The sequence below is a fragment of the Pleurodeles waltl genome, chromosome 8 (assembly GCF_031143425.1).
Source record: "Pleurodeles waltl isolate 20211129_DDA chromosome 8, aPleWal1.hap1.20221129, whole genome shotgun sequence".
NCBI classification, from domain to species: Eukaryota; Metazoa; Chordata; class Amphibia; order Caudata; family Salamandridae; genus Pleurodeles; species Pleurodeles waltl.
In genome coordinates this window covers 81,516,544-81,542,105 of record NC_090447.1, presented here as the reverse complement: position 1 = coordinate 81,542,105, position 25,562 = coordinate 81,516,544, and the positions used below count along the sequence as shown (strand labels likewise).

The following is a 25,562-nucleotide window of genomic DNA, read 5'->3' as shown; positions in this document are numbered from 1 at the left end:
TGGTATACTGAAGCTCTGCGTCTATTGTTTGTCCGTGAGTGTGGTGTTGAGAGCTGAGTCCCAATAAGCTCTATGCGCGTGTAGGGGTTGCTTCCTGTCTATACACAAGGAGCTGTGGAGCGTGGTGACAGCCTTTTGTGCACCCCCATGAGTCAGCAGCACCTGACGTTTTGTCCCAAAACTGTTTCAGGTAGCTTGTGAGTGTGACATAGGTCAGAAAGGTGACCGGTGGAATGCTGTAATTATCCATCAGGCTTTAAACCGTGGTTAGTACCTGGTCTGTGAAGCGGTCCCCCCATTCCGTGAGCCCCGCCCATGCGGCTATGTCTGGGCATGTGTGTAGGTCTGAACAACCCGGCATTGCCCACAGGGACAATCCTGTTGCGTATGGTGGGCGGGAATGTTTTGTGAGTGTGTATGTGTGCCAGCATTCCTTGGCGACCCGCATTAGGATGTAATTGTCCTCCCCAGGTAACTCTGAGCCTGTGTTTAGCAGCCATTGTAACACTTGGGTTGATGTAATCCCCCCAGGCCCGCCTCCCCAGTTTCTTTTGGTTGAGTGAAGTCAGCCAGTGAATATGCCATTGGAGCTGGCCGGCCGCATAACAGTATTCGTAGTTTGGGGAACCCAACCCCCCCACCCTACTCCAATGGGGCATATAGTTTAGTGAGGACCACCCGACGTCTGCCCTTCCATATATCAGTGCTGTCAACAGAGATCGCATGACGGAAAACAGCCTGCACGGCAGCAGGGCAGGAATGGCAGAGAAGAAGTATAATAACCTGGGAAATACCAACATCTTGGTGATGGCAATTCTTCCCATTGATAAGAGGAAGAGGGAAGTCCAAAACTGCAGGGATGACCGCATTCCCGTCAGGGCCCTGCCGATATTCCCATCTATTAGGTCCTTCTCAGAGTGATGGATTCTGACGCCTAAGTACTTAATGGAGTCAAACAACCATGGCAGGGGGGTAATCGGGAGTCGCTCTTGTTGTTCCTCCGATAGGGCGATGAGAGGAAACAGACAGGATTTCTCCCAATTCACCTTCAGCCCAAATGCCCTTCCACACTGTTGAAGGAGGGCCATCAATTGGTAAGGTGTCCCCGCATCATCGCAAAGGTATATCAAGGCGTCGTCGGCGTATAAAGATATTACATGCTATCTATCCCCAGTCCGGATACCCAACACCGGTGCATGTGCTCGAAGGGCACACACCAGGGGTTCCATCGCCAGCGTGAATATCAGTGGCGACAAGGGTCATACCTGTCGAGTGCCTCGTTTGATGCCTAATGGGTCTGAGAACATGTTGCCCGTCTTCACATATGCACATGGAGTGTTATAGAGCAGAGTGATCCATTTAAGAAAGCGGGGGCCTATGCCCATTTTTTTTAAGTGCCTTCAGCAGATATTCCCAGCCTAGGGTATCGAATGCCTTTTCTATGTCTAGCGTAGCAACCCAATGGTTGGCGTCAGTGGTTCTCACCCAGCTCTTACGCATGAATAGGCATCTAAGATTCATAAAAGTGTTCCCGTTTTGGTTGATTCTACTTTGTACTGTGGGGATCAGCCTGTTTGCCAGTACCTTACTGAGTATCTTGTAGTCTGCGTTTAGTAGGGAGAGGGGGCAGTAGGACCCCCATCAAGAGGGGGTCTCTGTCCGGTTTGGGAAGCACCACTAGTGTCGCTTCCCGCATAAAGGTAGGCAAAATCTCCTTGGAGTAAGCAGAGTTATTTTTATTTTTTTTAATATTTTTATTGAAATTTGCAAAACAGATCTCTGTGCCATGCATATATAATCACATTAACAGGATGCGGTTGATCTAATGAACCCTTTGCATTCAAACAACTTAAACAACTTAAACAAAATGTACACATCTAGGTCCAGTTATATCGTTCAGTATTCTTGTCTGTTGCTTCTGGCTGATAAGTCTTATATCTTAATGTAAGTTAGCCCCTCATCCCTCCTGGGGACTACTTGTTGGTGATGGTCGGGGGGTGTCGTTCTGTTGGAATGTTGATCACGTGTGATGGAGTTGTACATGTGTGTGAGTTCTGTGTAGTTGTCCTTCACTTGGTGGCTAATATAGATGTCGGCGGGTGCAGGGCGTTGATAGTGAAATTGGATGTGTCCACGACTGGTGTGTTATGACACGGACGGCTGCATGACAGTAGTTATCTGGATATTCGTATTGTTACGCAGTTCATGGTGGTTTCTCATCGTTTTTTGCCTCTAGTTTGGCTACTAGCATTTCCCATGCTTCACAACCTGTGTGTTGTTGACCCTCCCGCGCTAGTTTCCTTAGTACCTGACGCTCTGTGCGGGACCAACGCAGCGTGAGGGTGTGCCAAGCTTTCAGATCGGGCGTGTTGGGTGCTTTCCAGTTCATGGCTATCAATCTTTTGTACATCACGTAGGCCAGGTCTGCAAACTTATGTAGGTGTTTATGTAACTTATGTAGGTGTTTATGTTTTTTTTCCCTTGTCCTAAGTCCTAACAGGCAGGACTTGGGGTCCACTCCCAGTATGAGTCCCGTCATTTCTGTGATTTCTTTTACCACCCCAGTCCATTCTTTTTGTACCCGAGGGCAGTCCCAGACCATGTGGTAGAATTGTGCCATTGGGGCATTGCATCTAGGGCAGGCCGGGTCCGACCCTGGGAACATTTGTTTAATCCTGGCTGGCGCTAAATATGTTTGATGTGTGTAAATGAACTGTGTGTAGTGGAATCTGGGATTTCTTGACACCCCCCAGGTGTGGTATAGGGCTTTTGACCATTCTTCTTGTGAAATCGGGTCCGGTAGGACAGCGTTCCACCTCTCCCTTGCCTTTTCCAAATTGGGTTCAGGGGACTTACTCAAGAGTTTGTATAGGTTCGACACTGCTTTTGCTTGGGTGTCGTAGTTCAACATGTGATGTAGTGTGGGAGAGATCTCTGGCTCTTGATCTCCGGCCGCCCATGTTTTTTTTATTGAGTGGCATATGGTGTGGTAAGCCAAAAATTGTCCCGGGTTCACTGCTGTGAGGGCTTGTATGGATTTAAATGACATTAGTTTGCCTTCCTCAAAGCAGTCTCCCACTGATTGTATGCCCGCTTCCGACCAGATCGCGGGCGAGTGCGACCCAGTCTCGGCCCAGCCAGGGAGCCGATCCAGTGGGATGAGCGGCGAATAAGGGAGGTCCTTGTGTCCTTTTTGAACGTACCTCCCCCAGCATGAATGTGCCACTCCCATTAATGGGTTATCGATCGCGCTTTTTGGTTTTTTATTTGTTAGCCATGTGAGCAGGGGAGCCCCCTGAAGTCGAGCCGACAGCCAAGCGGACTCCGCCGACTCAGGCCTATGGATCCAGTTCAGTATCCACTGTAGCTGTGCGGCAGCATAGTAAAGTTCAAAATTGGGGGCGCCCAGACCACCTGCGTCAATTGGACACTGCAGCGTGGAAAGTGCAACCCGCGTCCTGCCCCCTCCCCATATGAGCTGCAGTAAGACAGCATTCAAATTGCGGAAGAAGCTCCTAGGGACACTGAGTGGCAGTGCCGCAAAGTAATATAGTAACCTGGGCAGTATCAGCATATTCGCTACAGCCACCTTACCCAGTGGTGATAGTGGTAGTTTATTCCAGAATCGCAGCGACCCCTTCATGGAGGCCAGTGCTCTCCCCAAATTGCCATCCCTAAGATCCTCTGTTTTATGATATATGTGGACCCCCTAAGTATTTAAATGTGTCGAAGCACCATTTCAGGCGTCCCACTGGGGCATTTTCTTGTTTCGGCAGGGGCCATCTAGTTAGTGGGAACACGCACGATTTTTCCCAGTTTACCACTAGGCCCGATATCCCTCCGTACTCGGACAGCAGCGATATTACTGAGGGCAGTACCTTACTTCCTCTCCGTACATATATTAAGGCGTCGTCTGCGTATAATGATATAGCGTGAGAAAGCCCATTTCTGATTATCCCCCACCTTTCCTTCATCGCGCGTATTCGCGTGGCTAGTGGTTCCATTGCTATGGCGAACAACAGGGGGGATAGGAGGCAGCCCTGCCGTGTGCCCCTAGTGATCGGGAAGCTACCTGATATAACCCCACCCGTCTTCACCCTGGCTTGTGGTTTGGTGTATAATGTCTGTACCCAGCGTATATAGTTAGGGCCGATTCCCATTTGCTGCATAGTGGCAAATAAGAAATCCCACTCTAGTGTGTCAAATGCCTTCTCGATGTCAAGTGAGAGCACCATTCCATCGTATGTGTTCGGGAGAGTGTCTCCCATTACGCTCAGCAACCTCCGGATATTTAGAAAGGTTTTACGTTTTGGGATGAACCCGTTTTGGTCTTCATGTTTCAGGGTGTGCATGCAGGGGGCTAACCTGTTAGCCAATATTTTACCTAATATTTTACAATCTAGGTTTAGAAGCGAGAGTGGTCTGTAGGATTTAACGTCCGTGGGATCGCGCCCTTGTTTATGAAGAACCACTATCATTGCCTCTCTTTGTGTTGGGGGTAATATCTTGTTGGCCCATGCCTCCCCGAACACTTTCAGCAAATGAGGCTTTAGGCGTGTCATAAAAGTGGAGTAGTATTCTAGCGGGAGGCCGTCTGTGCCTGGTGCTTTGTTTCTGGGCATTTGCGCCAGGGCTAAGTTTAATTCCCCCAGCGTCAAAGGGGCCTCCAATGTCTCGCTATCTGCTTGTGAGAGTTGCGCCAGGGGTAAGCCCACCAGGAAGGACTCAAGTTGTTGGGTGGTGCATGTTGTGCGTTTGGTATATAGGTTCGTGTAGTATTCCCTGAATGTGTCGTTTATCTCTTCCTGCGTGGTGGCCATTGTGCCTGCGCCTGTCCCTATAGCCCCAATGGGCGACCGCTGCCGGTCCTCGCGTAGGAGCCATGCCAGCAACCTGCCGGATCTGTCTCCTTCTGTTTGTAGTCGCATTAAGTAGTATTTATGGTCATGTCGGCGGAGTCTGGTATCCGCCTCAGCGTACTCTGTGCGCGCTTCTTTTAGCACCATGTAGGGTGTTTCGTTCCGCGCTACTGCAATTTCTATTGCTCTCAATTTCTTTTCCAGTTTGCTGACCTCTGCGTGTAGAGTATGTCTCACTCCCCAAGTGGTTGACATGCAATGGCCGCGGACCACTGCCTTGTGTGCATCCCACTCTACCGCTCTTAGGTTTGTAGATTCATCATTTATTTCCGAGTACTGTTTCAGTGCTGTGCTCAGTGCCTCTGTGAATGCCTGATCATGGAGAGCTTCCACCTGTAGTCTCCACGTGGGGATCGCTGGGCGCTTCCTACCCCAATTCAGTGTTATTTTAAGCGGTGAGTGGTCAGATAGTGTCTTGGCTAAGTATTCTGTGCTGTTAACCGTTGTACAAATGTCCTGGGTTCCCCATATTATGTCTATTCTGGTATGTACCTTGTGTGGTATTGAGTAAAATGAGTATTCCCTCTGTTGTGGGTATTTCATGCGCCATACATCATGGAGTCTCATGTCGCCAGCCCATGCCTGAAGTGGGCCTTTGGCGTTTCTGTTTGCTGTCGCTTTCGAGGGGGTGTTTGACCTGTCTAATGCCGTATTCGGTATGCTACTGAAGTCGCCGCCCCATATGGCCGGGGCTTCAGAGTTTACCAATAATGCCGGAGTGAGTGTACCCAGGAATTCAGCTGTCGCGCTATTAGGGGCGTATATCCCAATCAGCGATAACTGTCTGCCGTCTAACCGACCTTCCACTGCCACATACCTGCCCCCTTGGTCTATCCTGTGCGATGTTTGGAGTTAGCCTCCAGCTATCCATATCAAAACTCCTCTAGCAAAGGCCAAGTATGATGTGCCTATTATCTGTCCTCCACACTTACCCCGCAACGCCTGTAAATCAGGGTCCAGAAGGTGGGTCTCCTGTAAGATGGCAATTTGTATGCCCTGGCGTCTGATGCGTGCGTGTACCCGGGACCTTTTGCTCGGCGCCCCCAGGCCCCTCACATTCCAAGTGACTATTTCATATTGATGTATGGTGTGGTTTGCGTTTTGAGCCATGTGCTAGTGTGCGACTCTACGTGTGACACACTCCAGTTTGCTAAACCCTTCCAGACACCTCCCGGCCCTGCCGCGTCTATAGTTGAGCCCATCAGCCTCAGCAGTGTTTCCTGTGTTTTGAATAGACCTATAGTGTACAAGTTAACTGTTTCCCCCCCTCCCACCCCAACTGGTTCCCTAACCCAACTATGTACTCGTGATAAATTACACACCCCGCAGGTGTGTGAACAAACCTGTGTCCATGTGGATATCTGTGGGGGAGCTATTTTACCGACCAGATGTGGCTCTTTTACGGGGCTCACATCCTTCCGCAGACCTAGTCTGCAAATGCAGTTGGGCGCTCCCGGGGTGGTTGCCGCCCCCCCCCCACTCACATATTCTGCTGCTTCAAACAGTGCGCCTAGTGGAGAGTAGAAAATTGTTCAAAAGATACTCAGCGGCGGGAGTAACAACCTCCGACGTTTAGTTGCGCACACAGGAGTCCTATGCTGTCCTTCAAGTTTAACAATCGGTTCAAGTGGAGGAGCGACTCAGCAGCTCACAGTCAGAGTGCATCCGCAGACCTGGGAGTGAGCTTCGGACCCTTAAGCACGTCTGTTAATGTAGAATCCGAGCTAGCCGAGTCTGATTCCAAGCTGTCCTTGGGGATCGCCCGGAGAGCCTCGAAGGAGTTCTGTGTTAGCAGGGGAGTTTCTTTCAGAACTTTCGCTCTTTCCTCTGCAGCCTGTTTCTCAGTGTGTTGTCCCTTAGTTCGTTTCTTGGTGTGCTTCCGCGTGCAGGAGATTAGCCAGTCCTTGCCCTCGTCAGTGCCCTCCTGGGATCGTGCGAGCCCTTTGGCGTGGAGCCACGTCCAGGCATCCTCTGGGGAGGTAAACACGTGGGTGCGATCGTCTGATATCACTCTTAATTTAGCAGGAAACAGTAGGGCATACTTAATGTCATGCTCACGTAGTCGTTGTTTAATTTTGGCGTAGGAGTTACGTTGTTTCTGTACCTCCTGAGTAAAGTCTGGATAAGCGTTAACAACTGAGTCCTCATATCTGAATGGGCCTTTGTTGCGGAACTGCTGCAGTATTGCATCGCGGTCTCTGTAATTTAGGAACCTGGCTATCAGCGGTCTTGGTGGTTGGCCCGGGACCGGAGGTCTCCCCGGGACTCTGTACGCCCTTTCCACAGAGAAGAACTTCGATGGGACCCCATTTAGTACTTCTTTGATTAGCCAATGTTCTAGCAATATTTCCGAGCTTTGGTCCAGTGATTTTTCGGGGAATCCTAGGAAGCGTACGTTGTTGCGGCGGGATCTACCTTACGCCCGTCTCCATAATGTCTTCACCTCTGCATCCAGGCGTTGAATTTGTTTTTGGTTATCCGAGACCATAGGAGTCAGCTCACTCAACACCTCTTCCGCTGATTTCACTCTCTCAGCCAGTTTGCGATGGTCCACTGTAAGTAGGTTCAAGTCTTGTGATACTGTGTCTATTCTGTTTTCCAGTGAGGATTTAGTGTCCATGATCGCCTGTAGCACTTTTTCAAATTGTGAGGAGTGGGCTTGGAGTGTGCTTTCTAGTGACTGTAAGGTTGGTATTAGCTGTTGGTCGCCAGATGCTGGTCCATGTGTATTTCGGTCTTGACTTTTAGCAGATTTGGATTTCCCGGCCATTTTGCTTTACTGTTGGGCACCTTCCGAGGTGCTGTGCGGCGCTGTTAAATATTACTTAGGCAGCAGATTGCACTGATGGTGCGCCCTCGCCCCACCGCTTGTGACTCTTCGACTTTCTCGTGCTCTTGTGGCCTCTTATGTTCAGTCCTAGCAGGCCAGGCAGCAGTGGCACATAACGATGGTCATTAACTGTAGGGCGCACAACGGCCTGAGGCGTCCCCACACGTGTGGCCCCCTGTGTGTCTTCTGCATGCCGTTTTAGCCTCCGGCTGGAGAGGGGGGGGGGGCGGCCAAGGCCACCCAGATGCATGGGCAAGGAGAGGGGGGGGGGGGGGCTGCTCCCTCACTCCCCCCGCCGGTTCCCACGTAGGCGCCGCGCCACCATCACCGGCTCCGCCGGAGGGAGAGGGGGAGAGGGGGGCGGGGTGGGGGGGATTGAAGAATCTTCAGGTAGTGCCGGGCAGGGGGCCACGGCCCCGGTTTCCAAATGCCCCTGATGTCACCGCCGCGGCCGGGCGCACCGCCACCAATGCGGCACCGCACGCCTTCGCCCGCGTTCGGGCAGGGACCGTTCTTGTTATTGTCCCTCAGCTGGAGGCTGGTGGGCACAGCGCACAGCACCCAGGCCTCTGCTGGGGACCCGGTGTGCAGCAAAGGCCGGGGCGCCGGAGCCGCGGCGGGCGCCTCCACTCGGCCCGGGTAGAAGGGAGGGGGGAAGGGGGGAGAGAGCCGAGCCAAGGCTTATCCCCCCTGGCTAGAGCCCCCCTCCGCAGCCGCACACTCACCGCGCTCTCGTCCCTCGCGGGCAGGGCCGCAGAGCGTGCTCCGCTCCGTATCGGCCACCACGGCCTCCCTGGATCTTCCGGGCACCTCGCGGCCACCACCCGATCCGCGTTGCCTCCCGCGGCGCTGATCGGTTCCTTCGTTGTGGGCCGGCCCCCCGAGCCCAGTCACCGCTCCCGTGGGTGCTGAGTGCCGCCCCGGGAGCGCCCTTAGGATATTATCGGCGAGCCCGAGACAGAGCGCTCGATTAGGCGTCCTTCTCGGCCGCCATTTTCACTCCTCCCCGGAGTAAGCAGAGTTATATACCTTCAACAGTTCAGCAATAGGTTGTGTTTGGTAGGTGGCATCGAATTCAATCGGTCAAACGTCCGTCCCAGGTGATTTTCCACATGCCATGTGTTTAATTGCCTTTTCCATTTCAGAGGCCAGGAGGGGTCCCTCCAAATCGGCGCTCACAGACGCTTGTAGACGTGGCAGGGGCATTGTCTAACAATGCCTCTATATGATCCCCCCCTCTGCTTGTTCTGGGGCAGAGTATAACTTGGAGCAATACAAGCAGAAAGCGGGGTTAATAGACTCCTGTGTATTGAGTAGCTGTACCATCTCATCGCGAATAGCGGTATTTGGAACTTGGGGGGGGGGTGGAGTTTGGGTTGGAAATCCAAAAGCACAAGCCACGCTAAAAGCTTGCCTGCCTTATCACCTTCTACATGTTTCTTCGCCTGTATTTCCCGTAGTCTAATTTGACTAGCCGGTCCAATATCGTCTTGTAGTCAACACATACCTTCGCCAGTAGGGCGGTTGCCACCCTCTCTCTTGGTAAAAGCTGGTCATATCGTCACATGTCAGTCTCCTGTGTCTGCAGCTCTTGGCGTAGTATTTGCCTGGTGCCATAAACTGTCTTAATCGCGTGGCCCGAAGAACTATTTTGAATGCATCCCATTCTACTACGGTGTTAGAAGCTGTGCCCTCATTGGTCTCAAAGTATGTATTGATATGGCCTGGTATAGTGTCTCGGAATGCCTGATCTTGTAGGGCTGGCACTCGAGGTCTCCAAGTGGGTAGGCTCTGGCATCCATGGCCCCATGTTAACCGAATTTGCAAGGGGTAACAAAAACGAGTATTGTGTCATGTGCATAACTGGGCGCTAGATTGGAGATTGGTGAGGAGCACAGTGTCGTGTCTGCCAGGTACCTCCACTCACTATCTGTCCCCCCCACCACTCACTCTCTGCTCCCCACCGATCACATATCCAAACAAATACATAAAATTTAAAATACTATTTGGTATGTAAACAAACACCATGTCAAATCCTGGACACAACAACAAACACCCCTTCCCAGGCTGGTGCACCAATGGGCGTTGGGCCAATGGCCCTATAATACACTTAATTAACAAGGTTACAAATTGTTCAACTTCGATTACACGAAATGTGTTAGGGAGGCGTGGCTAGTAGGCAGTTAAAGCACCCCATATCTATAGCTCATGGATCCCAGCCCGTGCAGTATTATCTGAACCTTCACCTCCATCACCTTATATGTCCTGGTGGGATACAATGTGTTGTGTTATGGAAACCCAGGTTATGGAAGCAGTTATACCACCTCATCAGCCGTTTGGGGAGTCACCTGGGGGCCACCACCCAGCAGGGCGCTCGCTAGCGCCTGAGCAGTTTCTGAGATGTCATCGTCCATATTTTCCTGGTTGGAGGGAGACTGGGATGTGGTTGCCACCTGCTGCTCCACCTCCGCAACCACCAGAGCTCTCTCTCTAGCTGCCTGCTCTTTTGCTGGGCCAATCTGCGGGTGACCACGACAGGCCCCTCGGTGCCTCTGCTTCATCTATCCCACCGATCACTCTTGAATCTGTGTAGGTGCAATTGTTATACCTCTCTACTCCAACCATGTCCATGCCTCCTCCAGGGTATTGCAAAAGGTGGTGTTATCTTCGTGCGTTATTCAGACTGTTGCAGGGAACAGCAGTGCATATTTAATGTTGTCTCTGAGACTCCGTTTCACTGCTAAAAAGGAGGACCATTTGTGTTGTACCTCCAGGGTATAGTCAGGGTAAATGTTAATCTGGAAATCTTCCACTTTACATGGGCTCTTTGTGCTGGAGTGATCCCTGTCTCGATAATTGAATAGGCGGGCTACTACTGGTCGAGGGGGAACTCCCAGTGGGGGTGGTCTGCTTGGTACTCTGTGCGCACCTTCAATTGAAAAGAAGGTTGAATGTTTACCCTGGAGGATGGTTTTTGAGAACCATTCTTCGAGGTACAGTTCCATACTGGGGCCTTCAATTTGTTCTGGAAGGCCCACTATGCGCACATTGTTACAGCGAGATTTGCCCTCCTGGTCATCTGCTCGCTGTCGGAGGAATGCCATCTCTTTCTGTAGGGCCCTGATGTGTGCAGTGGCGTCCAAGGATAATTGAGGCCTACGTGTGTTGGTGGAAGAATGGGCGGCTGCAGCGCCAGCACCCCCTCACCAGTCAAGGTGTGGTTTACCTTCATATTTCAGAGATTCCTCGTGAGAGGTAGTATACACCTTTTGTGTGGTGGGGTAGGGGGCATCAACGCGGCGTTATCTCATGGATGTGCTTACCCCGGCATATGGCAGCAGAGGTGTGTCTGGTACAGACCTCTCATGGTCTACGTGGTGGTGCGGCAGGCCTCGTTGCGTCTTCTCTCCTGTGCCCATTCCCCTCAGATATGCCTGCCGTATAAGTGATCGCAAGGCCAATCCCCTCGCAGCCAAGTTGGCTTATTCTGCTTCTAGGCAGTAAGCAGGATATTGCTAGGGTGGAGGCTAGGGCCCCACTTCACTCCTCGCAGCTACAGTCGCCACAGGCTGTGTGCCGAGTTACCCCCCTTCGTGCCTAGTCACTGCCGGTATCACCTCTCCCTGAGCATGTCTAGTGGCAGGGACCTGTGAATCGTGGCCCCTAACCAGTCGCTCTTACTGAAGGTTGCTCCGCAGAGAACTGGGGGAGACAGCTCTGTGGTAGGGACTTACGCTCCGTTCTCAAACTACTGCAGTCCGATCATGGTTTTCCGACCGTGCATGATGGCTGCGGGCCATTGTGTTGCTCAGCCGCGCTCTCTCAGTCGCTTTTTCCCAGCGCTATCGGCGATGTTGAAGCCCAGGTTTCCTGGAGGACAACAAAGTCGACCATGTCAATAAAATCCAACCATTCAGGAATATTAGCCTTGTCTTTAAGCCCAGCAATATTACAACTAACAAGTAAAAATTAGTGCCTCACACCCGTAGGGGCCGCCCTAAATCACTCACTGCTTCAACAATTGCAGGAAGTGGATCTCTAAAGGGGAGCTGCTGCAGTCAGTCGACTTCTGGCAAGACGTCAAACCGATTTCTCACTGGGACAGCGAACAGATTACAGTTAGCAGCGGGGGGAGTAGGGTGCCCTGTAACAGGAGGCAACTGTGGAGTGTTCACCACCCCTTTGCTCCTGCTCACCTCATCCTGTGTGTTGCTTGCCCAGGTAAACAAAGAGTGGGGCTTATAAAAATACACAATGGGAACAAGAACAATGGAACTGATCACACCTTCTATATCTCTTTTCCAAGCTAATGTTTTCTACTACAGTGTGGGATTTAAACTTTATGAATAACACAATAATTTTTACCAATGAAGGGACCTGGCCCAACCCACTCCACCCTTCGCACAAAAAAAAAAAAAAACTCCATGGAGAGGGCAGGAGGGAAGTCTCTGTTCCGCTCTAACAAGTGCAGCACTTTGTTCTGCTACTCGGTAAAAGATTCCTTGCAGTTTTCCTGTAAGGGGGAGGATGCCTGAAAACACCAAGACATCCATGCACACAGCTGGTGAAAGGTTCAAAATTGTACAGTTGGGAACTAAGTTTAATCAAGGGCCCTCTGCTTGCACAGTGTGAAATGATTCCTGTGACATCTGAGCTGTTAAACTACCAGGGGGCAAGGGCTTGTCCGTCTCCCTGCTAGGTTGGGCGTACCGTGCTTACAGTGTTTTGCTCCACAGAGACTGAAAAACTTGCTCCAGAGTAGAGTGGTGCTGAGGGTGAGACTATGTGCGCTTCTGTGGCTCTCAGGCCTGTTAGCAAAGGTGCAAGTTCGTCCTGCAGCATGGCTATAAATTTAGTGATAAATCAGTACCCCAAAGGACAGGAAGCAGAGAGGGGCACCGCAACTTCTGCTAATGGGGAGGAGGGTGCTGAGGGCACTTCGGTCTGGGTTGCTACATCATGCAAGAAGTTCTGTGGTCCTCAGTTGATCTTTTTCCCCTTAGTCGCTACTTTTTGACTGTGTGCACTAGAAAAAAAAAGCGCATCGGAGTGGACGGGCTCACTGCCAGGCCTAGGCTTGACCAAAGGACTGAAGACTTTCCAGGAGAGCTAAACAAGAGGTCCACTGAAAGTTCACCAGGCACGATTAGAGTAGCACCGGAGTTCAGAGATATCCGGCTTTCAGTCAAACCTATTTCAGTGCGAATGAGCCTCACTGCCCTCTCTAGCATTCTGTCCATCAAGGTACATTTCAGTGGAGGGCAGAAGTCAATGATATTTCTGATTCTTTTCCGTTTCCCATGGTAGCGCAAAGGTATGACAGCAAGGGGAAAAGATACCTCCAAAACAATGATCAATATAAGGCTGACTCAGCCCAGCCTCCTGTGGTCTCGGACGGGTGCAGACGGGCCTACACTTGGCCCGGTCTTCGCCAAGGCGAGTCCTGCGCGTCCCGTGCCGCTGGATTATTGCAAGCACTTTATAGCACTGTTGCGCCAGCAGGTGAAGGCGATTTTCAGACCCTCCTCCAGGGAGCTGGGCACGCTGGTACTTTGAGTCCCCTTCGAGAGGTCCTTGCTGGTGAGATGGCATCCCATGCTCATGTCAAAAATACATATAGAAACTATTGTTGCCATATCTATACAGGATAGGTTTACTGTCAGGAAACAGTGCTTGCATATTATCAACCAGAAAGTGACATATCTACCTCTTGACTTACTTCAACAAAGACAAAATTAAAGGAACTTACTTTGGGAAGAGTATAGTTTATGTTCCATAGATGTGCTGCACATTCATAGGAAGCAGCTACAATGTGTTGCCCCTAAAGAAAGGGAAAGCATATTCACTTTAGTTTAGTTAGGTTTGCATACTTGGGGAAAAGCACAGATAGAAATGCAAAATATGGTCTCATCAACAGAAACAACAAAAAACACAGCTCATTATAACAGGGACCCATCAAGACAGCAGTACTGGAAAATAGTGTGTTGTCAACTTGCACTGCTGTGGATTACATATAACAATTCTGGCACCCATGTAGAGGAGTTGAGCTGTTGACCTTCGCTTCCAAGGCACCCATACTAAGTCCATACCATTTTGATTTGGAAAACTGCAATTCTATAAATGTATTACTTGGCAAAGCATATACTCAAACCAAACTATCTCCAAATATCTAAACCTTGGTAATACCTTCAAGGAGGTAAAACTTCTGAAATGACTGAACTGATAGTGGGGTGTAGACAGATTATCAAAAAAAGACCTTATTGTTTTAGGGTGCAGAATCAGTGACTTGTGAAATATTCATTACTTGTACATACATTAAATAATATTTCATGGGGGAAAGCATACTTGCAATTTCAAAATATCTTACAAAACAATCACATGACTATACTTTAGAAATGTGTATGAATTTGGATAATGTTATATTTGAAGAAAGAAACAGAACAGTAGTACGCTTGCCAATACATTCAGAAGCAATGACAACAATTTTCTCAAATGGAGGGGTCTGTTTCAACAATGCAGAACTAACTCACAGGGTTCTATAAATTAGAGAACGTTAAGGTATCTAGCACAATCATAAACAGAATAATGCATCACAAAATATGGAACGAGCCAGTGATCTCTCTTTCAGAAAGGGCATCTATGTTGGGGGCACTGGACATAATTAAAGCAAAGTTTCATAGTGATGATGATACAGAAAGCTTCGAAACAAGGCATTGAACTAAAGAAACAAACACACAAAACGATCCTATTGGACCCAGCCTCTGTATTTCAAATTACAGAAAGAGGCCACTAGGCAGATTCCTTAGTTGCACCACAATAATTAAAACATGTCCATCAGCATCCAAGGATTGACCCTGGGAGCTAGAAGGGCTTCTCCTGTCCGACTGCACATGGTGAGACAAAGGGAGTCTCCTCTCAGGAGTAGACATCTACAGTTTGTGAGATCCCTACGAATTTGGGGCTCCTCAAACTGGTGCCAAAAACCACAAAGAGTGGTGCACCTTTAGAGGAAAATGCGAAAAAGATGGAGGGATTGCCAGGTGCAAATGATGTCCAAGACTTTTGTTCTTGTAGGTAGTCTAATGCATTAGAACAGCAGTTTTTAACCTATGTCCTTAACTTTTTAGACAATTAAATATTATAAGATGTCTAAAGTATATATTTATAAAGAACAACAAGTAAACTTGAAAATATTAAAATACTTTCTAAAAGTGAAGGACTTTGAAATTGGAGGCTAAAAATTAAGGGCCTGATTTAGAGCCCGGCAGGCGGGTTACTCCATCACGGCGGTGATGGATATGCAGTCCGCCGAAACATAAATCTCATAGGATTTAAAGGGATTCATATTTCGGTGGACGGTATATCCGTCACTGTTGCGACGCAGTAACCTGGCAGCCAAACTCTAAATCAGGCCCCAAGTTGGGATCCTTAGCTTGATTCATGGGAGCAACGCAAGTATAGGAAAAAAATAGTATTGACAACTGGTGGCTTCAACTGAAGCACTGCTACACACTGACAAAGACAGAGCAAGCATTAGCAGCAAAAAAGATTAAAGGGCCATGTGTACGAACACTTCTTTCCATAGACACAGAATGGGTAAAAACCTTTGACACATCTGGCCCTATATGATATGTTAGAGTTTAGCATTTCTCTGGACCAGACAGCCTGGTAAAAGGTATGCAGCACAGGTCCCACAAGCAAGAAAGAGGAGATTATTTTTACATTAAATCATGCATGACCACTAGTTCGAGAGCTGTGCTGCAACGGGGACTCCCTGCAGGTGTACTCAAATGCGAATAATGTTAGTCCACATTTTGCCCAGTAAATTTCAGCCATTCAATATTTTTGAGACACTGTCTAGTAATTATATGTACTTCACAAATCGGGCTTGCATGATGATGATCAGTATGCACATTTCGCATTTACAACTAGGCGTTTAGGAGGTGATCAAAACAATATGAGTTTTTTATATATTTGATGAGGAACACCTTATACTCTGATTGCATTACTAATTTGGTCAATGTATAGAACAGTGGATTACCACGCAGAAGTTATCAATAGACTGTAAATTTGGCTTCAATTCAGCTTGTGTATTTTGTCATGACTGCAAAAGAAATGTATGGGGGAAAATAGATTTGTAGTTTTCAGGAGGATTGGTAAAGAAGGTTGCCAGTTCTCTGAAGAAGGGGACAGTGTGAAATAAGCTGCAGATCAGGAAAAGAACACAGGAAAGTTCATAAGCATGTGTTAAAAAAGAGATGTATATGATATGGTTTTAATTCAATATAGGTCTCTGAATTAATACCAATTTGTGAGAAAATAATGAATATGTTTTAATGAGAAGTTAATATTTTAATATAAACCAATGTGTGATTGAAAAGTACTCAATGGGACGGATGAAACTGTGCAACCAGAAGGAGCCACAAGCCAGTACATTGGGAGTGCAAAAGAACATAACATTGGTAGTTCTTGAAATATTAGAGGGATTGATGACATGATGGTGGTCACCCATGATATAATACTGACCCTTGCACAATAGTGGCAATCTGCACTGTGGGCCTCTATAGTTTGATAATGCCTTCCCTTGCAGAATACTTGCTCAGGCCTGGCCACGGTAACTCTTGCTATGTTGCAGGCATCTATGACATGATGAGGTCCACCCCAAACATAACATTGTGAAAATACTTTGCACTAAGTAGAAATACCTTTAACACAATGGTGATACCTATGCATGTAACAAATAATCGAATCATGTGGGACACTGATATTTTGTGATCAAGCTTGCATTTAGTTAAAAATAAAACCCTAGTATTTCTGAACAAAATAATGTTTTCTTGAGAAGTACACATTTATGGCTCTTTTCAGTTACTTCATCAACAATGAAAGTGTGAATTTGTGAGCACCGTGTGCAAATTTCCAGCAATCACAAGCCGGTGTTAAAGGACTAAAGGAAAGAGCGCACACTGGGTGTAGGAAAATTGTTGTTGATGACTTTCCTTTCTGAGCCCGAGGCCCCTTCCTACTGTTTCATGCCAGGTGTAGGCATTTCATCATCTATGTTGATTAAGCTTTTTATGACCCCATACCTACTACTAATTGAGATTGAGCCTATATGATTGTGTAGAAGTAGCTCCAATCTAGGAGCCTTTAAGATCCATTTACTTCTGCTATCAACTGCCTCAGAGTGTCTACTTCGGCTGTCAGCGGCCTCAGGGTGTCTACTTCTGCTGTCAATGATTGTCTACTTCTGCTTTCAATGGCCTCAGATTGTCTACCTCTGCTTTCAATGGCATCTGATTGTCTACTTCTGCTTTCAATGGCATCTGATTGTCTACTTCTGCTGTCAATGGCCTCAAATTGTCAGATTCTTCTGTCGGTCGCCTCAGATTGTCTACTTCTGCTTTCAATGTCCTTGGCATGTCTACTTCGGCTGTCAATGGCCTCACATTGTCTACTTCTGCTGTCAATGATTGTCTACTTCTGCTGTCAATGATTGTCTACTGCTGTAAATGACCTCAGATTGTCTACTTCTGCTTTCAATGGCCTCTTCTAGTGTCAATGGCCTCAGAGTGACTAATTCTGCTTTCAGTGGCCTCAGATGGTCTACCTCTGCTGTCAATGGCCACAGATTGTCTACTTCTGCTGTCAATGGCTTCAGATTGTCTACTTCTGCTGTCAGTGGCCTCAGAGTGTCTACTTCTGCTGTTAATGATTGTCTACTTCTGCTGTCAATGGCCTCAGATTGCCAACTATTGTTGTAAATTGCCCGGGACAGTCTACTTCTGCTCTCTAAGGACTAAGACTCAGTTTTGGGTGACTTTTAATCTTTCTACTTGTCCTATCCAGAAGATTAGCCATAAAATACCACTAACGTCTGGCAGGGACGGGTGGAAAAATCAAAGGAAGAGAAATATAAAAGTGAAAGAAGAGGCTGTGAACAGTTCACAAACCACGTGAAATGATATCCCCACTATTTTCACTATCTATGTTTTTTAGAGGTTTATTTTATTCAAGCAGAGTTAAAAAGTGCATAGTTTTGTCTCCATGGTGAGGGTGAACCCCAAGCAGCCCGATGAGATCTAGGATTGCCTGGTACTCAATAAAATACTGGACTATTTCATGAGTGCCTTTTAGAACCCATGGATTTGTAGTCAACCTGAGTATGAATTAATGAAAATGCAACAGCTGGTCCTAGTTCACAAACTCTTCTCAAGGGCAGCACTCACTCTCGCCCCCACCAACCTACTGGAGCCATTATGCTTCTGTCTCTGTCAGACTTTACCAGCTGCTGCTGCGCGGCCGCCCCCTGGGGTCAAAGGTCAATGGCCACGGCTGACCAGTACGCTCCATGAAGTGGACTATCCTTCCCCTTAAGCACTACGCCTGCACCGCTGCACGCGACCACGTGGGTTTTTCTTATCGACATCTACAACAAATGCAAATGTTGATGGAATCATTCTAACGTTAAGAGAAATATAGGTGTTCTTATTCGTACCGAGAAAGTAAGATGTGTATTTCATGGAGAAAACAAAACACAGAAAGCCGTTTGACCAGTGGTTCTAATATATACTCAGCGATTCACCTGCAACTGTCAAAGTGGTTTGATAATCTTGGTGTCCTGGCGCATTAGTTGCCTTTTGCTGCCCCCTGATGGTAATGAAGGAGTATTTGCTAGTTTTTACCAGCCAGCGACACAAAACAGTGAGACAAGTCTACGAACTCAATATAATGAAACAAGCAATGCCAAAACCCATAGATCTGTTTATTTTTTTAAACCACAGAGGACTGCCTATTTAAGCCACAAGCAGGAATGAATACATTGTAGGCCAGCGGTAGGCTGAATGCTCTAGGCAACCAATCCAAGGCACAAAGCTGGCACCAGGACAAAGGGGTGAGGAGGGTGGCTTTTGACAATTGCTACTAGGATCCCAAAGAAATGTCACAAAACACGTTTTTTTTTTTTTACTTGATTGTCATTTGGGAAGTATTACCCAGGATCGAATACGTCTTTTTTCAGGGTAAACAAAACAAAAAATATTGCCTCACATTTTGCTCAATAAAGCTACAGGCTCCTGGCTCTCATTCATTTGGGGACAAGTGTAAGACATTGGGAGAATAGAGAACCCTTCTCAAGTAGCAACCACAATTCTTCTCAGGGTGAAGCCACAAGCGAACCCTAAACTAACCTGTGTTTAGCCCCCAGGTAGTGTGGCACAGAGACGTCATGCTTATCTCAGAAGCAATGCGTAAAGTATTTGAGCAACACTTCAGACAGTAACACAATGAAAACACATCACAAAAGGATCCCCCCACAGATTTAGAAAAGTAGATTAATATTTAATGAATAAAACAGGACTAGCACAACAAAAATCCAATCAGTAGAACCACAGATATGCAATTTTAAAGAATTTAATGAAAATAATGACAAAAAGCACAATTCACCAACTGTGGATATCTGGTCCTGCTGGACCAGGATACATTTATACGTTCAGGTCGACGGGAATGGAGCACAGGCCGGCTGCAGGGACCTAATTAGGCCAGCTGAACAACGTACCTTGAATCATGTTTTGCGGAGCGTTGAGAGGCTCTGCCTCGAAGATGCAGCGCGCAGCTGAAGCATTGCATCAGTTCCGAAGTGCCGTGAAGCTGCAATGCGAGGGCCTGCATCGTTGCCGATGATCTAGTCGACAGGGCTTGCGATGCAAAATCCAGCACGATGATCCATTGTGCAGTTGGAGCGATGCGTCAGTTCTGAGGAGCTGCGAGGATGCAATACAGTTTCTGTCATTGATGCTACCATCGATGAGGGATTGAGGGGCCTGCACTGAGCATGCACCACACAGCGGCAGTTCAGATGAGGCTATTGGCTGCGACATGATTCTTTGTGATCCACACAGCAGCGACAATGTGTTGGTTCTGCTTGGGGTTGTGCAAAGCAGCAGGAAGATGTGTTGGTTCTGCTGGGTCCACAGAGGCTGGCAGCGCACCTTAGGCCCACTTCCAAGGGTCCACAACAGGGGTGACCCTCTGGGCTGGGTAAACTTACAGATGGCAGAGTGCAGGTGCTGGGCTGAGGCTGATGGAGACTACTATCCCCAGGGCTCAAGTCAGAAGGCTAGCCAAGTAGCCCTTGGAGTCACTACGGAGTTCAGGGTTCAACAAATTTAGGCTTAGTCCTTCTCACCCAGGCTAGAGTGCAGCAGGCAGCAGGGCAACAGTCATTTGTAGCAGCGGTCCATCAAAGTGGCAGTCCTTGTTGGAGTACAGCAGTCCTTCTTTCTGGCAGATTATGTACAGGTCCAGAAATGTACTGAAGAGATGGTGTCCGAGGTCCAATATTTATACCTGGTACCTTTCCTCTGGGAGGTGGGAGAAGCTGCTTGAAATCACTTTTGAAGTCCCCAGGCATCCTGCCTTCCCTGCCCTGGTGCCAGACTAACTATAGGGGGTATGCAGTCCTTTGTGCTGAGGCAGAACACAGCCTATTCAAGTGTAAGTAGGGCTGCAACCAGTTCCGCCCTCCCATCTTGCCAGTGATGGCCCCTCCAGGCACTTCTAAGCTCTTTATCGTGAGTGGGTGTCTAGGAGGAATATCCAAAGCCCAACTGTTATGCTGATTTGTATTCTGCAACATATTACCTGTGAGGGTTTCCAGGCGCTGGAGCAGGAGTGGAGGCCCAGCGGTGCTGCTCGTTGACCAGCCAGGTCTTACATTTCTTGTGGAACTTGAGGAGTGGAGTAGCAGTTCTGATGTGTAGAGGGAGTTTGTTCCAGTATTTGGGGGTGATGAAGGAGAAAAGTGTGCCCCTCCTGCTTTGCTTCTGCGGATGCAGGGATTTGTGCAAGAGAGAGCGAGGTGGATCGTAGCTGTCTGGATGGTTGGTAGATTTTGAGTCGGTCGTTGAGGTACGTTGGTCCTGTGATGCAGAGGACTTCTTAGGAGTGGATGAGCGGCTTGAATTTGCAACGTTTCTGGATAGGTATCCAGTGTACTTAATTGAGATAGGAGGGAGTGTTGTGGGCACTGCTGGGGACATCTAGGGTGAATCTGGCAGTGGTGTTTTGGATGGTCTGGAGTCTTCGCATGCGTTGGTTGGAGATGCTGGCACAGAGTGTTTTGCCATAGTCGGGTCTGCTAGTAATGAGGGTCTGTGTAACAGTGTGTTTTGTATGCATTGGGGCCATTTGAACATCTTGTGAAGTATTATAAGGATGTGAAAGCAGGATGCGATTACAACGCAGCTGTGGGGGTGGGCCTGGGACCAAGGCTGGGTGGCCACCAGGAGGAGTCCCATGGAGAGCTCTTACTTCTGAAGATCAGGATCTCTGTTTTGCCCGTGTTGAGTTTGAGTCAGTTTTCTCGAATCCAGCTGGCCAAATAGGACAAGCAGGTGGTGAGGGAGAGGATGAGGATGAGCATCTTCAGGGATAATACAATGTTGATGCTGGGGGTTATAATGATGCTGGCAAGAGGTGCCATGTACATGTTGAACAGGGTTGGGCTGAGGAAGGAGCCCGCAGGGACCTCGTAGACGACCTTCTTGTGTTTGGAGGTGAAAGTGAAGAGTATGACTTGTGTCCCGTTGGAGAGGAAGGAAGTGAACCAGCTTAGGGCGGGCACTTGGATACCTGAGTCCTGTAGTTTGGTGATGAGGATTCCATAGGAGGCCTCTTGAACGATGCAGAGAGGTCGAGCAGGATGAGAGTCGTCGTTTCTCCTCTGTCCATTTTTTATCAGATGTGGTCTGTTTCTGCCAGTAGAGTGTTTGCCATGCTGTGGTTGCTGTGGAACCCTGATTGGGTGGAGTTCAGGAGGTGGTGCTGTTCAAGATAGGCAGAGAGCTGTTTGTTGTTCTCTTTCGCTAGGACTTTGGCCAGGAAGGGCTGGAGCAAGATGGGCTCTACTCTCAGCTACACCCATTCATGTGACCCAGAGACAGGCTACACCCACTATGCGGCTAAGGCGGGAAAATGGCAACTTTCTATAAGTGGCATTTTCAAAATTATAATCTACAATCTGACTTCAACATGAAATAGGATTTTTCATTACAATTCCAAAGACCCCAAACATGAACTGGTTACTTGCTCCCATTTGGCAATTCCAGGTTATTACATGTAATATTGTAACTCCAATGTTATCCTATGAGAGAGTTAGGCTTTGAAGTAGTAAAAAAATAAAATAATTGAAGACTTTTTTACTACCAGGACATGGACAACATACATGTCAAACTTTTTAAATACACTGCACCACCTGCCCTCTCCAGGGCTTACCCTTGTGTTGACTTACATGTATTAAGATGGAAGGTTTGGGCCTGGCAAAAGGTTTAGTTTGCCAGGTGGAAATGTGAGTTTAAACTGAACTGCACGCACAGGATGCAATGGCAGACCTTAGACATGTTCAAATGGTTATTTACATGGGTGACACAACAAATTGAGCAGGCCCACTAGTAACATCTAATTTACAGGCCTTGGGTACATGTAGTACAACTTTACTATGACTTATAAGTAAATTAAATATGCCAACTGAGGATAAGTCAATGTCACTGTGGTTTAAGGAGTGAGCACACGCACTGGGACACTGGTTAGCAGTGGTAAAGTGTGCAGATTCCTAAAGCTAGTAAAAACGAGATTAGCACAAATGGAGGAGGAAGGCAAAAAGTATGGGAGAAGACCACCCTAAAGCTGACAGGTATAACAGCATGGTTGCCAAGTAGATGGATGCCAGACACATTAATGAAGGCTTGGATACATTCAGCACTGACCTCAACACCATGTGACCAGCACAAGGAATTGAGAAGCAACTATGGTCAGTGAAATTGTATTGGGTCAAAATATCATCACGTCATGCCCACTTATTTCCACAACGAGTACAAACTTTGGTTTGTAAACTAGAAAGCACCAACTGGTCGAGTGATACAAGTCCCATTCTTCTGGTTTATCATCAGGGATGTTCATATGCTGTCTTGGGTCTACTAACCCACCTCACAGCACTGCATGTAAGAGACAGTAAGCCACTGTGAATCATCATAAGGGCACCAAACCTCTATACTACAGTGCGCCCCAGCTGCACTGATCTGCATTCTTGAAGCACTGGCTCACTGCACAGCACCCTAGAAGCACTTTACTGCACCTTAATGAAATTAACTCCACTCCATAGGAATGCTAACACTCAACACTTCACTGCATCCTTCTGACACTATGACTCCACCACTGCACCTTAGTCACTCAAGCCTGCGCATACACCCAAGACAGAACTGCTTTATATGGAAAAACAACCCACCACACTATTCTGTGCCCTACACACACTAACCCACCCCCCCCCCAGCAATGCAGACTTGGGAAAAAAGCCAAAACACAGCTTGCACCCTAGAGACACTAAACCACCTAATTGCACAGCATCCTTGGGGCACATAGCCCACCATATTGAACTTCAACCTAGGTGGATTAACCATAAATCAAAAACAATGCATTCTGGTGACTCTGAGTCACCAGAGTGGACACCAATACATGCACATCAACCAATCACCTTGCCGCTTCGATTCATTAATCCACCACACTGCATTGTATCCCACAGGCAGTAACCCACTGTACTGCAGTACCATCTAAAGACACAAACTCAGCAAATTGTGCTGAAACACAGGGACACTAAAAGTCCACAGTACAATGCATCCCATCTCCACTAATCCACTGAATTACATTGTAGGAGCCCTAACTTAATACACTGCACTATAGGCTAGCAGGGCTGTGCAGCAACCCGATGACACTAACTTACCACACTGCTTCCTGAAGAAGATAACGCTCCACACCTCACTGCAACCTGGGAATTCCCAAACCCCCACAATGTAACTTAGGTCAATAGCCAGCTGTATGCATTGCAGGGTATACACACGAACCCACCATACTGTACTGCATCCTATGGAAAGTACACAATCACAATACTGTATATCATAGAAATACTAACCAATCACACTGTGCTGCTTTATATACATACTAACATATCACACTTCACTACATCTGTTTTACACTAAAACATCACATGGAACTGCATATTATAATCCTCAATACATTACAGTAAACCCCATTGAAGTAAGCACTAACCCATTAAAGTAAACCCTGGGGCCTCTTATCCAGCAAAAAATAGATTCCACACTTTGACCATGTGAAATTCCCTTCTTCAAATGTATGTTCTGCTCATAAATTTCAACACGTACCACTTTCACACCTCTTTACGTTCTGCAAAATCTTACCTACTACCTTTGTCAATACTTGTTGATACTTACAGTGGGATCAAACTCCACGCTGGTTATTGTGCTGTTACTGCCTTCTAGTTTCTTCACACTCTTCAGGGATCCTGTGGCAAAGTAACATAGTTACGTTATTCTGAAAAGGTCACCTACTGAGAACTGAACACTGATAAAAGCATTGGCCAGTCCAACATGGTACCACTTGAAAGAGCAGAAAAGTAAGACGTGGGTGAAAAATAAATACTAGAGCTATCACTATTACTATTCATCAGTGTAAGAAAGATGTGGTACTACTAAGGGAGTGGTGTGAGCTTGTAATTACTGCTGATTTGGACCTACAAGACCCTACCTCTGATGCCAGTTTTAAATTTGAGTCGTCATGTGATCCTCTGCAAATCATGCTGCCTCCATGTCTTAGGTCTTTAGACTGCAGCCACTTTAAGCACGACTCTAAGGGTCTGATTCAAAAAGGTCCTCCACACTCGTGGCGGAGGCCCCGCTGTCATTGGACCTATCCTGGGAGCAAGACAAAAATTAGGCTGTCGCATAGATCTACCTCGAGACTGAAGAGCTGCCATTATACTACATCAGTTTATATTCTGATTGGTCCTGATGAAGGTGGAAGTTAAATCTGGAGTCTAGTCACTGAAATTTAAGTCAACACTTTGTAACCTGCTCAATGCTGTTGGCCATAAAAGGAGAAAAGAATCTACTGTGTCTCCTTGACACTTGAAGAACAAGTTACTTACCTTCTGTAACGCCTTATCTGGCAGAGACAGAGACTAGCTGCAGATTCCTTATCTTAGAATTCTCCCCGGGCGTCAGACTGGATCTGGAAATTTTTCCTCAGCAGTACCTCTGGGTGTCGGTAAATGGCATTGAGTGACTCAGCAGTGACGTCGTCCCTGGACATGACGTCAGCGGAGTCCATATATTCTCTCCTCCGACACGCTGACGCCAGTTTCTTCGGTGACTTATAGCCGCAGTACAATGCGGAGCCACAGAGAAACGGACAGTGAAAGAAAAAAACAGTGTAATAGTATATATGCCAACCAGAATAGAGAAGAGACATCAAGAGATGTACAGGACCAAGTAAACACCCAAAATCACCCCAAGTGAGACGGGAGAGTGCACATTTCGCAGGAGGGGAGGATGGGTGGGTCGATACGGAATCTGCGGCTAATCTATGTCTCTACCAAATAAGGTGTTACCGAAGGTAAATAATTTGTTCATCTGATAGAGGCAACTAGCCGCGGATTACTAATCTTAGAATTAGATACCAAAGCAATTCTCACCCTCCGCTACCACCACAGAGGGCGGGTGCGAACAAAAGAACCAGGCTCGAGACAGAGAGAGCGAGAGAATAACATAAGCTATTCATATGAAAAAATGAACAGCATAGCCATAGGGGGTATGTGAAGGCAGGACTGGAACGGGAATTTCCCACAGGAATGTGGGCAGCGACTACACCACTAGGGGTGGGATAACTGTGAAAAAAACAGCAGTAGATGAAAGGGAAACATGGCCATGGCCACCAGAGATAGAACCATAAACATGTGAGACGAATCG

At 47.7% G+C, this 25,562-nt stretch overlaps 1 protein-coding gene across 2 annotated transcripts in view; it reads right to left on the bottom strand.

The window, feature by feature from the left end:
- The window catches only part of ATG16L2 (autophagy related 16 like 2), a 288,242-nt gene that overhangs the window by 109,385 nt on the left and 153,295 nt on the right, over positions 1–25,562 (bottom strand). For both annotated transcript variants that reach the window (XM_069203791.1, XM_069203793.1), the window contains 2 exons: positions 24,030–24,100; positions 13,499–13,570 (listed from right to left, as the gene is read on the bottom strand). In XM_069203791.1, coding sequence (XP_069059892.1) covers positions 13,499–13,570; positions 24,030–24,100 — 143 coding nt within the window. The remainder of the gene's footprint in view (positions 1–13,498; positions 13,571–24,029; positions 24,101–25,562) is intronic.